Raw genomic sequence first — 21,283 nt, 5'->3', positions numbered from 1 at the left:
CATAAAAATTCCTCTGTTCCTAAACAATTGAGGTGTGCTTTGTCTGAATTGTTCCATTAGAAGGTCATTTAAATTGCAGAACTCATTTCATGGACGCTCTAGCAGTCACTGTGCACCTTCAGAGCTCATTTCCAAAAAACCCAGAATTCCTCTTCACAGAGCAAAGCATTTCACTCTTAAACTGAGAATGGACATTTCATATGACTTATGACATTGAAGAATATTTTGTTTTGAAATAGCCTCTGTGGTTCAAGCTACTAATCTAGCTGAGGTTTGTAGAATTTCATATTAACAGTGAAGTTCTGATGTGGTCTGTGTTTGGTAGAAGTAAGTTTAAGATAATTCCAGAGCTGTCTATTAGAGTATAATAGTGATAAAGCCCGTGATTTTTAAAAATTCTGATTAATAATAAAGGATGATCTCATCTATCTTATTTTTATTAAGATAATTGAAAATCTGACAAAATATGTAGTTGCATTGTGGGCAAAACAGCAGTGGAATTTGGCTTGCATGTGAACTGGTTAAAAGTCTTTGGACATAATCTTTTATTTGAAATTTGTACTTCTCTATTGAGTTTTTCTATTCTCTTGCAGTTTCTCTGTCTCTTCACAGGTATTTAGATATAGGTAGCAAGGTGTGGGGGCATTCTAATTTCTAGAGAAGAGGGAAAAAGAAATGTTTTTCTTATGTGTTATACCATTCTATATGAAAAGAAAAAGTTCCTTAGAAGCTAATAGATAAAATTAGTAATCAAACTGTGTCCAAATATCCTTGAAAACTATTGTTTAGAAGAATCATCTTGTCTGATTTCAAATAATACATAAAATATGAGTGAGATAGTCCGAGGGATTTGTGGAATGGAGACAGATTTTTCATTTGGAAGTGAGCAAGATGTTTCTTAATGAGGTACATTTGGAAAGCTTGTTGTGATCTATTCATAGAGCTGTAGCCTTATATTTGTTCTGGCCAGAATAGCTGTTGGAAATCTGAATGAATATTATAAATGAGTGAATAATATACAGGGTGAAAATAGTTTTCCTTATGAATACTCTTAGATTGAAGAATCGAATATTTGGAGGCACATTCTCTCAAGGATTAATGGTGAAATAGTCACGTTTTTTGGTTTATTTTTCCCTGTCAAAGGATTCAGGGATTTCTCTTTTTTTGTTAAATGTAAAGAGTAGAGAAATAACACATTATATAGCAGGAGAATTACTGAATTCTCCATAGAGAAGTTGAAAAAGAAACTTGGATTTTTGAGGGCATGTGGTATATCCTTCAGGTCACTTATAGGTACAGTGTTATAGCAATGAAGGGCTTGTTTTTTAAGAACAAGGGATTTTTTTAAAATCCCTTTTAAGAACAGGGATGTTTTGATTAATAGCTTCCTGTAAACAAGAGCAGTTGATTAATCATGAAACATGTTGGGTTGTTTTTCACCCTGCCTACGGGGTTGTAATAGATTGAGGGGAAACCAGCTGCCCTTCCAGGTGGCAAAAGATGCTTGGGGTTGGGAACATCTAGGTAACCACTGTTTCCCTGAGAAGGTTAAGGTGAGAGGTGCTTGTCAGCAGTGACTTCCACAGGGGAGCATGCTGTGACCTGCTGGGATGAAGGCGATGCAGCCACTGTGGGCTGTGCTGCCCAGCTGGCTTTTAACCCACCTCTGCTCACACACATGGGCAGGTGGAGGTGTGCTCACCTCAGCCAAGCTGTTCCTACAGCTTTTGGGGAGAGCTGTCTCCCAGAAGAGCACAGCCACAGCTCCTCTGTGGATAGCTGCTGGTGAGCAGCTCCTTCAGTAAGGCTCACATAATAAGGATGTGTCTCGCAGTCTTGTGCTTTGTCTCCTTTATTTGTTGAAAAACAGTCCTCAGCAAGGGAAAGGTGGGATGACACCTGTCAGGATTTCATCGTGTACATACTCCTGCAGAGGGAGGAAACCCAGATGTTGCAGAAGCTGTGATTGCTGTCGGTGGCAACAGAAATTGCACTGTGATTTATGATGATTTGATGTTTTCAATAATCTCATCTGAAGAGCAAAAGGCAAGGGATTGCTTTTGATATTGGATACATCTTAATGATAAAACAACATAAATAGAGTGTCACATTTTGGAAACCTACTCGAGGTTAGACTGTTCTTTAAATGCACTTGTTTGTGAAACTGATATTACATAGAGAAATTTTAGTTTAGATTTGTACGACATTTCAGCGTTAAGAGGAAAATCTGCTTTCCTCTGTCACTACCCTGACACTGGAGGATGATGGGGAGGAGGTGAGTCAGTGCATCATGTTGGTGCTGGTTCTGCCATGTCTGCTCTGTGGGGCCTGCCTGGGTTGCCATCAATGTATGCAGTGTGCTCTGCAGCACTTTGATGCTTAAGAGGAGCTGGCCAAAGTGGAGACATGGCAGAGGGCTTTTCTCTTCTGAAAACTGCCCTACATTCCAACAAATCCAGGCACCTCAAAGCTGTCTGTATCATGCAAAAGCCTACAAACTACTGTTTTCCCTGGCCAGAGGTGTAACAAAGGTTTCCAGGCATAGATGGTTACAATATAAACTGAAGGGAGGAGGCAGAAGGAGGAAAAAGTCTAATGCCAGAAACAGGACTTGAACACCCCCCTCCAAATCCCATAAATAGAGGAGTAGATATTATGAAGCAGGCTTAGTTTCTAGCAGCTTGATCTTTGCCTTTGTGTGCACTTGGCTTTGTGTGCATTGATGTCCTGTTGGTAATTATCATTCTGTTGTCACCTATATTCATGATGACACCCCTATATCACGTTTTCATCACAGCGTGAAATGTCGCTCTTTTTGCTTTTGTTTTGTTTAGTACTATGAGTTTTGCCCAGAGCTGAAAAAAAAACAAAAGACACTTCTCACAACACACAATGGTACATTGATAACCTTGCAGTTTAGTTACTGATCCTATCTCAATGCTTCCATCTCACTCCTTCCTCCCACCCCTCTTTTTAATCAGACAAGGTTTTCCCTCAACAAGCTGATGACAGAATAATTTCTTCAGGTTGATTGTTTGCCCCACATGGTCCTCTGGATTTCTTCATACAAGTGGAGAGAAGCAGATCAAAAGCCTGCAAGAAAAAAAAAACAGGCAGCGGATTGAAAAAAAGCCACCATAAAGAACCTACTCAGGTTTCATTCTGATGATGAACAGGCTTGTAAAGTATTCTAAGACCTGTCAAATTTTCCCATCTGAAATCCAGACCTATTTTATAAAGAATTTTCATAATGAGTGTCTCTTTTCCTCCATCCACAGGCTCAGAGTATTTTCTGAAAAAGTTCTGCAGGGCAGAGGAGTTGAACAGTTGATCACATGCAGGAGCACGGGATAGATGGAGTACAGCTGACTCAACAACTACAGGGGATTTGGGTAAGTGCCCACCATGTCAGCCAACTAGGACTTACTAAAATATTGGTTAATATCTCACAGTATTCATTACTTTTAAAAAGAAATTCTTACTTTATCACCTGTCAGACAAATATAACCTCACTAGGAAATCTCAGTGGTAGTTTGTTAGGGAAAAAGTAGGCAGGGAATGGCTGATGCAAACATGAAGGGGTTAGCATCCAATTGGGATTGACTTTTGCAAGTTAACTTTTACCTAAGGATAAACAGACCAGACTTGCGCTATTAATGCTAGGTGAGGAAGGTTATAAGCCCTGTGCAATGTGGAGGCTATCAGTGGATGTCAAACCCACTCGTGTTGCTTTCAGGAGGGAAACAATTAATTGCTTGAAGGAGGCAATGTTATTCAACTTGTGGTGTCAGTCAGCCTGTTCCCAACAGTCATTGCATTGATGGAGGAAAATTTTGATAAGCAGGACTTCTTATCTGGCTCCACTGCAGTTGAATGACAAGTTTGTTGATTGGGAGTGACATTGTTTCCGGTCACAAAGCTGGCTGGACATGGTAATTGGACCACCTTTGTTTATTTTTAAAGTAATGATAACAGTGATATATTCTTCAGTGCGGATCACGGGGATTTGAAATCAAGTCTTTGGTTAAGCTGATGAATCGATACTGTCCAAATTGACATAGTTACAATAATTGCCTTGTGTACTGTGGGGGAAGCCTTAAGAGCTGCAGGAGATGGGAATGCTGGCCCTGCTTGCATATTCTTGGTCAAAGAATGGTTTTACCAGTGCATGATGATTTGGTTTTTTTTCAACTAGATCTTCAGCAGTACACCTTGGGCTTGTTTTACAGGTTGGCTCAAAAATTATTTCAAATCTTGTTTTAAATCCCAAATGGCTACAACACAGACTCAAAACATGATGAAAGAAATAACCATAAGTGAATCTCTTCCATTTCACAATATAAATAGTTTTTCTTTTTTAAATACAAATTTGGGAACAGAATCTCTTTGATTTCATAGTTTATGAAATCTGTGGCATTACATACTTTCTTTGACCAAGATATTGGTAGCATTAATTACTGCTAGTTTGTTTAACTTTCGATGATGAGATAAGGTTGTACTCTGCAGTGTTATTCTACATCCTTACCTCTTAGTTGTTTCTAAAAGCAAGGAAATTGAAGTAATCATGATGACATAAACTCTTGGTGATTTTTGTGAGGGAAGTCTCATTTTACTGGTAACAGATGGCTGCAGTATAATCTACTTGCTAGTGACATCAAGCATTATTTTACTGAAGATTTATATTTATATTTCTCTCTGCAAAAGCATAAAAAGCATAATTAAGTAGAATGATACTCATTTAGATCTTTATCTGCCCATGTGATTGCAGGGCTCTGGGGTCAGGCAATAGGATTAAGAGCATCTCATCACTAGATCAGTGTGTTTGACTCCAGACCATGGTTAGAGGCGACTGAAGGCCACAATAATGTGATGACACTTCAGGGGCCTCTATCAGATGATTTGACAGTCTCTGTAAATTTGCTAACTGATGGAACCCCCATAATGATCAGTGGTCTGAGAAGGAAATCTGTAGACTGAATGTGCACATGTGGAGAATGTATTTAAGCTTAGGAACAATCTTAGTTCCAGGTTTTAGGGACAGTCTTTGTACGTTACCTGTGCGGGGGATGTGACACAGCTTTTACTTTGTGTTTCAGTCCAAAGTGATGCTGGACTTGCTTTAGTGTTAGTGATTGTCTAATTGCAGTGTCTCTACTGAAAGTTAAAGAGAAACACAATGTAGACCAGCTGCAATAGAGCTAAATGGTCCCATTTTTTTCTCACTATTGGATTAATTAGACAGTTTCTTAAATACTCTAGTTCTGTTCATTACAGATACTTCTGTATGTGCTTGCCAGCCTGTAAGTGAATGTGGCACAGCTGGTGTTTATCTGATGGCTCTTGTTTTGTAATCAGCTTGTTTATAGTATTTTGTGGCTGAAGTAAGATAAAGAAAATCCAACATGATTTTTATTTTAGTTTTATGATGTGAGTGAGGAATGCAGTGACCTCAATAGGGAATCTATGAATGTTTTCAGTTGGTTTATGATCCGGGTGTTTCTGTTGCATCCACTGAAGTTGTACTAAAGAGTTTAATCACAAAATTAAAGAAAAGCAGCACACAACAAACCAAATTATGTGGATTTTAATGATTAAAAGGAGGTTGTGATTTGTCAGGAACATCCAAATTTGAGCTAAAGTGATCTTTTCAGACTAGTCACTGCAATAGTCTCCAAATCTTATACTGAATTTCCTTTCTTTTTTTTCTCAGGTATCTTGCTGATGTCAAAGTTTTTCTGATGCAGTAGACAATACTAAGCAGAGCTATGGTGAAAATAATATAGAACCATGTAGGGGGAAGATATCACATTTGAAGAATATTATTTCACTTGTGTATGTAGGAAACACTAGAAAAAATCTGCTATTTAGCACAGAATAGTGGGAAAACAGACCTCAACACTTGCAAGTGAATAAATTTAAATAGACCTAGCAAGTCAAGATCTCTGGCTTGTTCAACAAATAGTTGTTTAGAATTGTTTATACTATTATAATTATATTTTCCCAGTAGTCTGTCTTCTTGGAAGAAGGTATTACTCTGCTTTGTATAAATCTCCTGGAAATATTTCATAAAGGTGTAGTATTCACTTGATCACCGTTCTCTTCTTACATTGTAAATATGCAGATAACTTAGTTTCTTTTCAGACTAGATGTAAAAAAAAAGTCAGTGCATCCAAGGATTGGTTGTAAAAATAAAGGTACAATGTTTAAAAGTTTATTAGGAATGTTTTGAAGTGTTAAAGGGTAGGGATTGTTTTTGTTTGGTTGTTTTTTTTTTTTTTTAAGGGCTTATTGGTATTATGGAACACCAAATTATTTCCCTGGTCATTAGGCAGGCAGAAAAACTGTCTCAGCTGGACTTTTGCCTATCTGAGGCTCTGAGTTGAACTTCCAGATGGACCTGTACTAGTGCCTCTCTCTAAACACACCTGGTTTTATAGATTCAATAGCTGTAAGCCTTCTCTTATTTACCCAACATACACATTTATTTCTCACTACAGTCATAAGATTCACAAAAAATACTGAGCTGTAAATTTTGGAAGCAGATGTAGGTTTTCACCTTTTTGATGTTCAGAAGGGTTTAGAATTATTATTTCATTTCAATTAATAAGCACATTATTTATTGCTTCCGTATAAATGTTTTATGATATTGAATATGAGTTGCCCATTGTAGGGTGCTGGTGAAAATCTGAGGTCTTCCAAATCAAATCTGATGATTTTCATGTGGCTTCCTTTTGTGGAAACTTAACATCTCTTTCTCAGACCCTTTGGCTTTTTTGTTCTGTGAAAGAGATTATTGTAAAAAGGCTTGAAAATAACAAAATTATTTTAACTTACACTAGAATTTTTTAAACTTTTGGACCAAATCAAAAGCTTTTTTTTCCAAAAGCTGCAAAAATTTCTTGAGTCTCATTTTCCTGGGACTGTATGGGTACCCACTTGATTCACAAAACGTCTTAGCATTTGAGACTTTAGCTATGATTTAGAATTGGTCAGGGAAAGCTCCTGTTTGGTTCTGGTAGTATTTTGATTAAGGAGGCGTTCCAAACTTTGTCCCGATATTTAATTAGAAATCTAATATATTATGGAGCTAATTCAGGATTCTTTTTTATAAATCTCCAGAACTGAGGGCAAAAATATGACTAGAAAATACATACAGGTCATTCTGAGGCCAGATAATTGATGGTGAAGGCAAGTCTGTGCCCGACTAATGGGTGTTTAAATCATGGTCTTTCTCATTCAGTCCACAACTGCTGTGTTCTGGAGAGCTATGAGAGAGATTAGTTTACTTATTTAAAACAAAAATATTTTCACCTTTTCCATGTGTGAACAATCAGCTGGATTTGTACACCCTGAGGTGTACTGATTTCTGATGTTCTTAGTTTTATTATTTCCTCATATATGTCAAATTATTACCTTTTCTGTGAGCCTTAAACACTGTAATTTTGGGAATATACAGGCTGTTCATAGGTTTAGTAGGAAACTGTTGAACTTCAAGGCTCATGTATCTGCCTTTGTGTGTTTGCATTTGTCATGTACGTATAGATATGTGCGTGTCTGCACATTTTTATTTTTTCTATTTTACAGATTTTTCTAGGTGTCAGAAATGTGATGGCACTATGGGGTGAAAGCACAGAACACTCTAAAAAAAGATATATGTTTCAAAGTCTCAGAACTGAAGATTATCCACAAACATAGAGAAATTTTGTAGTTGAAATGTGTCTTAAAGTTCTTTGCATATCAGTTACCCCTTTTCTATTAAAAAAAAACCTTTTAAAAAAAGGCAATTATCACCTTTTGATAGGCTTATCTTTAAAACAGTTGCTGTAAAGATCTAAGTCCTGTTTTATCTGCATCATAAGATATAAAGTGGAAGGCGATAGTGAAAATGAGCTGGACAATTTATTTCAACAGGATGTACAAGTCAAAAGAGAAAATTCCACTGAAGAACTTGAGGTGGAGAGATATTCTTCTGGTTTTGTTTACTGGGTTACTTTTAAGTGATGACAGTCTTGTGTGTGTTTAGAAGCGAAGTGGTTCTGGAGGATCTGACATTGGCACAGTAAATGCACTTCACAACTATTCACATCTTGGGTGCACATGCAGAAACAAGTGTGGCAGAAAGATGAATGCAAGTCAGAAGGATGAGGAATTGTTTTGTCATGCAATGACTGAGGTGGACTTGTTGAACTATGTAATGGTAATTTGAAAATATTTTTGTGAGCAGAAGTAATGTTCCTATTCCATTACTTGTAGATACCTGCTGTACCTTGCTAGACAAAATTTAGACAGCTACTAGGTATGCTAGGCATGTGTGAAAACACTTGCAAATATGGCACCAGCTTATTATGTGCTCATCACATCTATAATTTTCTTTCAGAAATTTTTGTTATTACTATTAACTATTCTTTTTGAAAATGTATCCAGTCAGAAGGCATGAGGATCACCATATTATTCTGCTGAACTGCCATACCCTGTGAATTAAAAATAGAGAATAAGCAGTGGACTATAGGAAATTCTTATAAAATACAGGAAGAATATTTGAAATAATAATGTACTTAGAAGTTGCAACTGGCTCACAAATGCAATTCATTAAAAATGTAGGGCTGAGTCAGTGAATGTTGTTGACAATGGAAAATTTTTGAAGACCTTTTTAGAGAGGATGGGAGAGAAGAGAAATGAATATCAGGTCATGACAGAGGAAAGAAGAGGGAATTTAAATCAAACTATAGCTTCTCAGTGGAATTAAATTCCTAAACTGACTGCAAAAGCTTGTGATGTTTAAATCATCAACATCTTTACTTGGGAATTCTCTGCAGGTTTTCTGACATGATGAAGTTTATCAAAGCAGGGACAAGGGCTTTGTAAAGTGATATCAATTAAAGTGAGGACTGCCTGTTGCAACTCTGACCTCTCTGTACTCTTCAGCGATGAGCAGCACAGAAGAGCAGGGCCTGAGTCTTGGTACATCAGTGAAACATGATATGGATTTGTTCTTAGGAGTTTAATGAACAGAAAGGGTCAGATTTCCCTCACAGTATATGTTTGCATCTTTTTAATCCTGGAAATCTTCTTAACAGCCAAATATGTTTGTTGTAGATCAAAGAAGCCTTTTTTTTAAACCACCAAGAGCTGCATTCCTCAAAAAAGGCATACTAAGAATTACATACTAAATGAAGAAAAAAAGGCAGGTATCTTCCTCATGAATTTCACTCCAGGGTTATAAATCATCCCATTCCTGACACTTGCATGCTATCTTATGGATAGCATGGATTTTTACTTTTGTATTTATATGCCAGCAATAACACCATGTTCCTGTTACTATTTTGCTAAAACTTTGATGCTTCTATAATTGTATTAAATGGTCAGCCATATTGGTAGGGTACAAAACTTTTGCTTAGGATGCCTTATACATTTGGGAGGGCTGAAGTTCAGAAATTTCTGTTGAGAAATAGGTTGCTAGGGGCCTTTAAGACCAGACTGGAAAAGCAAGAATGGCTGCCTTAATTGTGTCTGACGTGGGCAGATGAGTGATATTGGCCTCTCAGGATGCTTTATAGCCCTGCAGTTCTCATGGAAAATGAAAAATAATGCATATTCGTAGCTTATTTAAGCAAAAGCAGCAGGAGTCAGCTCAATTGGTGATGTGGATCTTCGTGTTGATTCATATGCAGATGAGTCAATAGCCCAAAAGCAAGTAGGACATTTTTGGTTGTGGTAGTATCTGAATTGTTCTGAATACAGCTAGAGAAATAATGCTATAAATACTTAATGTCTTAATTCAGATTTGTTCCTTAGCAATCATCTATCCTTCCTCCAAAATGCAGCAGTTTAAGTTATGTTTAATAATTAAAAGTTTAGAATTCATTCTGAAGCTCTGCTTTTCATCTAAAATAATAATTACAGCTTTATCAGTGGCATCTTTCATTTAACTCTTTTCAAAGGTTTTTTTTTTTTTACTAGCAGAAAACCACTGTGGATGTTAGAAAATTAAACTCAGGTTTAGATCTTGGTAAATTGCCCTTGATGTATCCCATTGTAATGGACATCAGAAAGCAGCCCATATACAAGAGAACAGTAATACCCACTTTATCGATGTAACTGCTGTATGTACAAGCAGAGTTAAGGCTCCAGAACACTGGAGAAATGCCAACTTTCTGAAAAAAAAGATGTTTCTTTCAAAATAACGTCTGCATTTTTATAGTAAACAAACAAGCAAAACACTGCTGTGCTTCTCCATCTGAGAGTGATGGACAGGGTGAAGAGATCATGAAAATACAGAGGTTTCATAGCAACCCAGTTGGAAATTTTATTTTCTTTCTTATGTTTTCACAATTCTTCATCAACATTAGCCGCAAGTGCTGTCAATCTCCACAGGAATCTAATGGAAAAAATGTTAAGAGTCAAAGAGTGCTTTTGTTTGGAATTTAGTATCCACCTGAAACAAAAAGGAGGTTACATTGTTGCTGTAACTCACTCGTTGAGAAAGTTGTGAAGAACTAGGTTGGAGAACTGCTTTTGGATGTGATAATAACAAAAGTTACACCTGGCTTCCCAAATGTGCATGCTTAGCTGGAAGCTCGTGTTTCCAATTCTGTGTTTTATTCCGTGTACTTCCGAGCAGAATTACACAGGAATCATTGTCAATTAGACACACCTTTGACTTTTGAGAAGAATTTGGGTCAGTGTTTTCTTGGAGTTGATCTGTTCATTCACAAAGCATGTGGGAGTGTCCTCTAAGGGTCTTTCTTTCAACACAGAGCATTAAATGAGCATGGTTTGAAAATTAGTGAAAGCCTTTGGATTATTGAGGAGAAGCAGCTCAGCCTGCTGGGTAACCTTGAAAGATCCAGTAAAGAGTGAGGGTTTGTCTCAAGTGTTCTCTCCATGTGCTGGGGCCAGCTCTTAGCAGTGCAGAACAGTCCCTTGCCATGTCAGATATGGCTGCATTTAGGTGTGTTCCAATCTGGAGTTTGCACGTGTGCCTTATCCACTTGGAGAGAGGTGATCTGTAGTCTTAGAGGAAGAAATTTCCTAAATCTTAAAATTGCTGAGTTCCTGTCTAGGCAAATGGAGAACATTGCCACATTTGGGTGTACATCAGCAGCTATATTTTCTGGAATGACAAAATCTTACCTATATACAAAACCCCGACAAAATAAACAAAACAAAAAATTAGTGCACTTGGATTTACTGACAAAAATTTCAATTTTGGGATGTTTTTGAGAGACGTATAAGAAGTTGGGCTTTTTTTGGTTGTGGTAAAAACCACAGGTGTTAAACCTTGGAGCCTTTCCTTGCTAAAGGAATCATTACTGAAAACACTTGAAATTCTTGTGTTCTGATTGCCAGATACAATTCAAGTAGATGCAAGTGTCTGTACCAGCTCTTTGTATGAAGCAAACTAATTGCATCAATTGTATTAAGCAATTTAATTGCATTTGTGCTGCAAAGAACAAATGTTTGGCAAATAGATATGAACCAAATTTTATTCTAGGATCTTGAGCCTGAGAATTGCTGAGCTAACCATTTATTTCTATGGTTTTTCAAGACTTGGAACAATAGTTTAATCTTAGCCAAGACATCTTTCTTAAGGAATTTTACACTGAAACGTCAAAAAAAAAAAAAAAAAGGTTGGAATTTAAATATTCAAGGAATTCTAAACTATCAATATATTTTAGGGTTGTTTTTCCCCTTTTCTATTATCCTCGAGTGCCTTTTATTTTGCCACAAGTTATGATTGAAAGTTGTAGAAGTTAATAGAAATTGCACATTACTCAGGAGCAGAGAAATGGTCCCTGCTGTCTGTGACCTCTTTCCCACAAGCTTGTGAGCTTTATCCCCAGTTCCTTTGCTGGAGACCATCGCCTCCCGAGCTATAGAATGTTTGCAGTGAGCATCTTTAATGCAGTGAACAGATGTGTGTAATAACCACTCAGTGTTTTGCTAGGTTTTGCAATGGAACAGGTATGGTTGCTGCTCCTGCTGACGATTAAAGTGCTCCCAGTGACTGCTCAGTTCAATGGATACAACTGTGATGCTAACCTCCATAGCAGGTTTCCTGGTAAGTATTTAATAGAGTTTTTTCCTAATGGCTTCTTTATTGTCTTGCTTGAAAGCGGTGCTTATTTTTAAATACAGAGCTTTAAATCTGTCTAAGGCCTGGGGGTAGGACTCCACATTAAGTGAGTGTTAACTGTTTTTGTGACAATGAACTTGCCTAATGCTGCACTTTACTTCCTTCTTAATTGCACAATGGGTCAAATTCAGCCTGGTAGCAAGGCAAACAATTCCCCTCACACCAGTGGGGCTTGACCTGCTTTTGCCAGTCCTCTAAACTGTCCAAGACATTTACCAGAGCTCGTACTATTGTAAATGTTCTCTATAGATTTAACACTCTTACACTTCTAACTGGGTTTTCTTTCATGTTTAGGTTTTATAGTTTTCTTTTCCTAATTAAGAGAATATAATTATATCCTTTTAGTAAAATAAAGAAATAGGTATCTATTTTAAGCAAAATTATCTTGATGGCAAAATTTTAGTGCCTCACTTCAACATTAAGGCCTTGCTTGGGGACAGGTGAAGCAATGAGTTTTGTCTATGGATGATGTATTTTCCTTCCTCTAAGAAAATGGGAATGAAGTAATTCTGGGGACATTGGGTGTTCAGAGCTGTTAATACAATGAGAAATAGAAATGAAATGTCAGTCGTGGTGGCATGGTATCAGGGTTTACTCAGGCAAAGGATCCTTTTAGTTTCTATTACATTGCTGATCCTTCCTGCTTCAGTTGTATCAAGGGCAGAATAATAATAATAAAAAGAAGGCTGTGAATACTGTCTCTCTCACATCTTGTTTTTCTGAGATAGCGATTGAATTGAATAGTTCAGTAATGAACACTCAGTGTAGTATTACACTGTAATACCTCTCCCGTTGTTGCTTTCTGAATAATAAAAGTTTGGTTTTTTTTTTCAGGAAGGGTCAGCTTTTTTTATTAAATTTAAGTCAGCAGAAGGCAGAAAGTCGGTTTATTGATTCTTGTGTGACTATCACACTGCTGGGTGTTTTGTTGACATAAGGACCAACAGTGGGTTTGATTCTTTTCCACTTAATCAATATGAAGAACAGAGAAATAAGACATGCAAAGAAGATCAAATACACTGTCTCCATTCCTAGAGAAAATCCCACTTTAGCTGAGTATTTTGCAAGCTACTTTTTAATATATATGTATTTCTATTCTATTCATAATATATATATATTTCACTTTGTAGCATCAATTTTTGCAGGCTTGCCTCTGAAGTGTGAGTGAATTTTGCCCATCTGCTTCAGAGCTGCCTTTTGAGTTTCTTAGGTAATTGTGGCTTATCTGGTCCCCATTTCAGGCTTCTTGAGATGTTTGCGACAGATAGAGGGAAGCTTCTGTTCCTCTTTCTGTGTTTTAAAATTTTTCTCTGGTCATTTTTTGGACCTGCTGTGTGCCAATGTTTGTTTGCAATGTGATACCTGCAAATGGAATTCATCTCTTATTGAGGGTATTTAGGGGCCTCTTGCAATTCTGCCTCATAAAAATGAGTCGTATCAGATTCCATGTCTGCCAAATCTCATTGACTGGGGAGAATATCTGTTTAGGCAAACAGTTTTTTTTAAAGTAAATTCTAATCACCCCTCACTGGCCATATGAGCCGAGAGCAGAGTCCTTTTTCTTGTTTGACATAAAAGATTCAAAGGCCGGGATTTAATCAACGGCCTTACTGTTGATTTTGAGAGCTATGAAAGAAAATAATTCTGTTTGTTAGTTGTGCATCTGAGATGGAGGTAAAAGCCAGGAACCCCTTTTGCCCCAAATTTGACAGATGTGATTTTCAATATGCAGAAGGGTCTGCTATGTAATGAGCTGGGGCTAGTGGACGTGAGAGGCTGCTGAAGAGGGAGAGAGCCTCTCCAGATAGAAGGGGCTCACTCTTCCTGTGCTGGTTTCCCCAGCACTAGGCTCAGGAGAGGTCAAAAAGGAGAACTGGTATTTTCCAGAGTGTGATACTACTCACAGAACCTTGTTATGGGTAGATTTTTCTTCCTGCTCTTTATTCGTTCCACACAAGGAGTCTTTCTTGCTGTCAGCTGGAATTCCAAGCATGATATGCAGGCACAGGAGAAGCCATTGGGTTTCTTTAAATGTTGATAAGAAACAGAAGTTGTCTTCCACAAAGAGGACAAATGAAGCCTTCCTAGAGGAACCATGGAGCTCATCCATTTTTCATTTGTTTTTGCTTTTATCATTCATCGCTTAGGTGACTTCTTGCATAGGAGTAGTGCTGCATAAATAGGATGACAATCAAGCAGAACTTTTGTTTCTGCAGTTTGCAGGGTTATTTTAGAGTGCAGCTATGCAATAGTCATCAGGAATGAAGGGAAAATAGCCCCATTTTTGGATGATGACAATACAGTGATTTTTTTTTTTGTACCAAAGCTAGATGTGTTCTAGAGAATATATAATTAGGATAGATCTTGCCATCATTCAGAGAGCTTACACAGGACAAAAACTTTAGTTCTGCATTGCAGTAGAGCATAGTTTTTAGAAGGCTTCTGGGGCATAGAGCCATAGCAGTCTGTCTCCAGTTGGGACATGCAGTTTTGATTCAGGAGGTTCTTGTCTTGAGTTCATGTTGAAAACTTAGTAGGGAAATGTTGCAGCTTTTTCACATACACTGTGCATTTTAATTCAATATCAAAGCAGTGATTTGATCAAAGAGGAGATTCATGAGGAGAAACTGGTTTTGGACTACATGGGTCTTTTCATTCCTCTTCTGATGGAATGATTTTTATTAATGGTGATCTGTGGAAGCTCTTGTCCTCCAAGGGTTTTTTTGATGCCTGTCCTGGGGTGAGTTGTCAATGTGTGGAGGGGAACAGAGCAGAAATGGGCAGTGGAGCTCCCAGCATTTGCCCCCATGAGTCTGCCCATAATTCAAGATGGTCTCTGTTTCTGTAGGATCTGTGCACCTCTTGGGCTTTACTCTCTTGCATGGGAGACATCCATGAGCACCTCTGGCTGTAGATAGCTGGTGTGATTTGAGTCAGAAAGAAAGCAAGTAGTTTTCCTGTATGGAGACTCTGAAGGCATTATAGTTAGGCTTCATCAGCTGGGTGCTGTAACCTTCAAGCCATCGTTTCTCTGACTCAGAAAATCAGAGGTTTTTAATGCAGGAATGCAAATACTTTTTGTTTGTTTATTTTAACTTACACAGGAACAATATTTACCTTCCCAAATTGTCAAGAAATGTGCTAGCTATTTAACATCTAAGAGGGCATTAGATCTGTTTGGGACTGGGTTCAGTTAAATTTCTGCACAAAAAATGTTTTATTTCTGGAATAGACTAATTTGGCAGCAATACTTCCTCATGAAGCAGTGGGCAGGAAAGGTTAAGTCTGGAAAAGTTATGTATCCTCCTGTATCACACAGAAGTTGGTTTTATACTGTATGGTTTCATTTCCCATAATGTCAAATGATAATTTTGCAAGCAGTAATGATAACTTAATTGGTAAAGTTATTATTCTGCTTTCTGAAAAGGCTTGAAGTGAGTTATGAAATTAACTGAGCTACTTTGTTACATCCTGCAATTCGTTATGATCTGACTGTGCATCAGTCCAAGGAAACATAAATGCACACTTTGCCGTTCCCCTTTTTGTGCTGGCCTCTCTACTTTGGTACGCTCATTAAACGGATGGTAATAGTCCTCCTGCAGGGAAAAATGAAGGCATGTTGCTTCCTGATCTTTGTGTGTTACATTAGTGGGATTATGATTGTGTACAACCCAGAAGAATTTCATGCCAAATCACTTCAACTCCTGTCTTGCCTCCAGTACCTTTCTGCCCAAATTTATATTCAGTGAGTAACATTTACCATGGCGTTAGCTCAGGACTGAGTTTGGCCTGTTATTTCTGCACTTGATTGTTTTGGTTTGAAAGCCACCATTAAAGCTGTCTAAATTAAACTACTTGTGCTCCTTTACCATGAGGGAAGAACTAGTTCATTGTAATGGAAATTTTATTTCCTCTCTGCTGTGACTACGAAGTGAAACAATTCATTTTAGCAGGCTTAATGGTACAGTATTGACTGAAGTTGTTCTACCATTTTTAATAGCCCTTAATCTTTAAGCAGATGTAATAAATTAGTTCTATAAAGGAGTAATGTCTGTGTTTAATACAATGCAGTATGTGTTTTTGTAAAGCACTAGGGTGAAACAGCAGAACAGCCCTCCAGCCATCTATGGGCAAAGAAGACCTTAAAGAAGAGCAATGTTAGAGCTTTAAAGCAAAACAATCTGTTACTTGTGTCTGTATCTGAACCTGATGCTTCTCCGTTCAGAATGTAAAAATCTTTAGAACTTTAGAATAAAAGGTCAAATTGGTGAAGACAGTTTTTTTGCTGTTCAAAAATTGATCAGTTTTAACGGCTGCTTCTTTTGTGTTGTCATAATGCACAGAATGAAAGATTGCAAGATGCTTGGTGGTATTGATCATAGCCTTTCAAGAGCCAACTGATTTTTCATTAAAGCTCAAGTTGATGGTTCTTAAAAAAACTCCAAAGCCAAAACCCAGGGAAACCCAACCTTGGAGAGATCATAATAAATTACTCTGATATGCAGTTGATTGTACTTCAAAGTCTGCACAGTCTGAGACTGTAATCTCATGCAAGTGGACTCCAGACAATTCAGGAAAATGTAGCCAGTTTCCATGCCAGAGTGGGCTGGGAGGCAGAGCTTGGCCTTCTCTATTTTTCAGAATTGCTGGAAATTTCTGTTCCAGAGGGGGCTGCTTAATCAGACTCCAAATACTTAACCACTTGATGTTTTCTACTCTGTTGCAGTGTTTCATTTTACGAATGTGCTACTAAAAGATTTGCTGTGGGATTAATGTATTTTTTGCTTGGTTACACTGTGTTACTATACTAATTTTTGTTTTTTTCTTCAGTGAAATGTTAGAGTCAAATCTGTTCCTCAGACTAATGCAATTCCTACCCTTATATTCTAGTATTTTCTTGAAACTGAAATCTAAAAATTTATTTGATTGGAAGTAACAATGCTAGACTAACTGCTACAATAGTTGTATAATGATTACTTCAAATTTTCTTACAATGTCTTTCCCTGTGTTTTTCTTGCAGCTGAGCGAGATATCAATGTTTTCTGTGGAGTACAGACAATTACTATGAAGATAAATTTTTGCACAGTTCTTTTTTCTGGTTATTCTGAGACAGATCTGGCACTGAATGGGAAACATGGGGATGCCCACTGCAGGGGCTTCATCAATAACAATACCTTTCCAGCGGTGGTCATTTTCATCATCAATCTGAGTACTTTGGAATCTTGTGGAAACACTTTAGTGGTAAGACCAAATCAAAGTGAAATTATAGCATGGCTATGTATAGATAAGATCAAGTGAATGCCCTTGACAGCATTGTATCTTTCATAGATAATATTTACTTTGTCTTACCCAGTTAGAAACATTGCATGCATCAAAGAAAACCAGAGAAAGTTGGTAACTTATAACCTTGATTACTATTGAGAAAATATGGTGGGACACACATTTGTCCTCATATTAGAAAGTATAATTTGAATTTAAGTATTTTTTGAGTGGAAGAAAGATTTTTCCATGGTGTTTCTAAAAATCTTGCTGACCATGCCTTAGATTTTGCAGAAGTGGAGAGTTTCACAGTGCATGTGTATCACATTGAATGATATCAAAATACTTCTGAATAACTAAAAAAAACAGATGTAAAAATGTGTTATTCTCAAGGCTTTTATTTTGTCCAAATTTCTTATTTGTACTTGATCCCAGTCAGTTTTTATAACAAGCCCCCTGTTTTGTTGCTAATAAATTTGCTGAAATGTTGGTTATGATCTGTGGCCTTTGTGCCCTAGGCTGAGTTTTCTTTTAAAATTTCAACAAAAAACCAGTTCAGCCAATTCAAGACTCTCTTTTCCAACTGTAGCACCTCTCTGACTTGCAGTAGAAGAATTTTCCAGGAAGCAACTTCTTCCTGTTCCTGTGTAGCTGGTCAACTTCCTGAACTTGCTATTTATCATAATTGTAGGAGCTTGATGTTTAAAAAACAAAACAAAAAGACCCCCCAATCTCATACATCCCCCACCAGGCTGCACTGAATACAAAGACAAAGCAGCTGCTAAAAATATAACAAAAAAATATTCCCCCATCCTCTCTGTTTATTCGTGCTGTGTCCCCAAATAAAGACAAAAATGGAGCAGGGAGCATTTCTTATCATGTTCCCCACACTGGAGTTTTACGATTCCCTGCATTTCTTGGCTATGTTTCACAGCAAAGACCTTCAAGCTAATTTTCAATAAAAGTGAAGGAAAGACAACAGTTCGGGCAGAACTTGTGTAAAACCCATGTCTTTTTGTAATACAGCAGACTCAGCTTTTTACTTTATGGGGGGTAGGGTGGTGAGGAAATTAAAAAGGCTTCAGTTGTATAGCAGTGATTTAGCCTGTAGTGTTTAGGCAAAAACTCTATTTTCAACATTTTTGTGCCATTTAGAAAATTATTAAGTACGCTATGGGCAAAATGCATACCTGCTTCTGTCTTTTAGGTGTGTTTTTGGTAGACCAAAGAAATCTAAATTCCTGCTGTTTGTCCTGTGCTACTTACTACGAAATGTTACAACTCATTCACCTCAGGATGATTTTTCCATAATGAAATGTTTTTTTAAGAAACCATGTGTTTTAAAGCTACTGAGAACATCTGTTTTGCTAATACAGTTCTACAAAAGAAATGCTGCGGTAGAAGTCCAGTGCCATGTTAATTTGCCCTGTTTTGTCTGTGCCTACTGAGCAAGGAATTTGTGCAATTCTCAGTTGTTTTCAAACAACCCCCTTATTCAGATCAGTAGCTACAGATGGAGTGAGGCTGGGCTAATACCAGCAGAGAAATGTCCCTCAGTTTTCCTGAGGACTGTGTGTTTTTTTTAGGCTCTGCACCTCTGAGCTGAGCAATACAGAATAGCACATGCCCATGGATGCAATTCAGGTCGCATTGGCATGAATTTTGTATTACTTTTCAGCCCTGTAATTTCTGACAGTTTATAGCTTATATTTAAGGTATAGAAAGGTATAATATAAACAAAGCCACACACTCAAAGTTCAACTATTTGGCTTGTGTCTGCTTATAAAGTACCTTATTTTTGATGTGCCCAAACTGAAGCTCAACAGTGAACAAATATTGTTTCTGTGAACAAAATTGCTTGTGTATTGGCCTTTTTATTGGATATAGAAGCTCATTTAAGGTAATACTTTTTAACAGTAATAGAAAAGTTGCTTTAGTTTTTTCCAATAAGTGGCATGAATTCATTGGGAATGTAGACAAAAAAAGTACTTACCAAAAAATATGCTTCCAAGATTCATAGTTCTTTTCCAGTGTTGCTCAAGTCTGTTCTAAGAACAGGGATACACCTTGTAAATTTTATATGCCTGATTCCAAGGAGGTGAAAAACAGAACACAAGGAAGATTTAAAAATAAATTAATTTTTGAAAATTTTAGTGAAGATATTTCAGAATAAATTATGGGCTAAACCATCACTGTCCTTCAGGTTTTTTTGTTACACAGTTAATTTCAGCTAATAGTAATTTTCTCTCTTCCTCAATAGGTATCCTCAGCTCGAGGTATCAATGCTTATGGAAATACCTCAGTGGTACAGATAGGTAATGTTTCAGGCTATATTGATACACCAGACCCACCAACGATTATCAGCTATTTGCCTGGGCTTCTGTACAAATTTAGCTGTAGCTACCCACTGGAGTACTTGGTTAACAATACCCAGCTTGCTTCGTAAGTGTGCTTTTTCATTTCTTTGTGTTTTATCCCCGTGTTTGTGTAATCATGTATATGTGCATGCCATAACAGCGTTGTCCATATAGCAATTTTGGCTGTTTAAGAGTAAAGGGAAAGGAAAAACACCAAAAGAAGATGTGTTGCAAGGAAAAATAAAATTCTGTATCATCATTATGTGAGATAATATAATTTATGAATACCTGCTGTCCTTAGATAATGTAAATCTTCCCTTAAAATTCAGGTTTTCTTTTCAAAAATTATAGCAGAAAAACAAAACAAAAAACCTTCATGAAATAGTTTGTAAGCTTGCAAACATAGAATACAAGAGAAAATATTTCCATGAGTAAACCTTGTGCATCATGTGAAGTGAGATCCATTTTGTCACTTTGCCTCTCTGCTAATTATTTTTCTGATTTGTGTTTCCAGTAGCATCCATTATTTTCTGCATAGTTAAGACTGTCAGTATTTTCACTATAAATTCCTGTTTCTGAAGTTTATAACCCAAATGCATAAATTAATTCCTTGTGATATGACTCATTGAGTTTTTTAATGATAAAGCCTACCGAAGTATGCAAAAACAAAAATAAGGTATCTTTCTTCATAATGGTTTTTGGTTTCTGGGTCTGTTGTAGGTCATCAGCTGCTATTTCTGTAAGAGAGAACAATGGTACATTTATCAGCACTTTGAATTTGTTACTTTACAATGTGAGTATAGAACACAGTATGACCTGGACTGAATTAATCTCTCCTCTATGTGGATACAAACTGTTTTAGCAGACGAAAGTATAGATTCCTCTTCATAATTTGCTGTTTCCTTCCCACTTCTCCCATGAGCCAAGCCTTTCTTCCAGGCATCTTTCATCTCTGAATTCCTTCTTCCTTTTTGTTTGCATGTACCTGCTGTCTTGTGTTTATATGGCTGGTCTTTGAGGACAGACACAGTCTTTTTGTCCTGTATTTATACAGTTCCTCAATTTACAGCTCTGGCTTTCAGCTGGTAGTGCCATGTGACCAATCAATTGTAGCCATAACAATCATACTCCAGAGTGCATATTTTGTTTGCATTTATTATGTTTCTCTGTGTGTGCATAGGTGCTTTGTGCTTAAACAGAGAGTGCTCTGTAGAATTCTATACAATTATTCCAGACCTATTCCCATAGCAATGAACTGTAGCACTTTGGCCGTGGTGTTTTTATGTTCAAGCCTCATCAGAGTATTTTGATCATCTGTGGTTGTTAATCAAGGATGAATCAGTTCCAAATCTATTCCTGATTCATATGTTGCCTTGTGGTGTGGACTTTAAAGATTTTAAGGGTTAATAATTATGACAGTTTTCATCCAATTCTTCTTCCTTATGTTTTAGATAATTTGAATATGCATTATTGTAAAAGCTTTTACCATGTAAATGGGTTGGTGACACTGAAACATGAAAAATGCAAGGAC

General features: G+C 37.2%; 1 protein-coding gene across 15 annotated transcripts in view; it reads left to right on the top strand.

Annotated features, from left to right (window-relative positions):
• The window catches only part of ZPLD1 (zona pellucida like domain containing 1), a 105,093-nt gene that overhangs the window by 71,875 nt on the left and 11,935 nt on the right, over window positions 1–21,283 (top strand). For 11 of the 15 annotated variants that reach the window (XM_064410633.1, XM_064410640.1, XM_064410636.1 and 8 more), the window contains 5 exons: window positions 3,279–3,392; window positions 11,948–12,061; window positions 17,157–17,377; window positions 19,656–19,837; window positions 20,473–20,545. In XM_064410633.1, coding sequence (XP_064266703.1) covers window positions 11,956–12,061; window positions 17,157–17,377; window positions 19,656–19,837; window positions 20,473–20,545 — 582 coding nt within the window. In that variant the 5' untranslated portion in view covers window positions 3,279–3,392; window positions 11,948–11,955. Of the gene's footprint in view, window positions 1–3,026; window positions 3,155–3,278; window positions 3,393–11,936; window positions 12,062–17,156; window positions 17,378–19,655; window positions 19,838–20,472; window positions 20,546–21,283 lie in introns of all 15 variants that reach the window. The other 4 variants (XM_064410637.1, XM_064410634.1, XM_064410629.1 and 1 more) reach the window with 3 other exon arrangements.

The sequence above is a fragment of the Passer domesticus genome, chromosome 2, assembly GCF_036417665.1.
Source record: "Passer domesticus isolate bPasDom1 chromosome 2, bPasDom1.hap1, whole genome shotgun sequence".
Classification (NCBI taxonomy): domain Eukaryota; kingdom Metazoa; phylum Chordata; class Aves; order Passeriformes; family Passeridae; genus Passer; species Passer domesticus.
The sequence above is the reverse complement of the archived record's forward strand: the minus strand, read 5'-3'. Positions and strand labels throughout refer to the sequence as shown.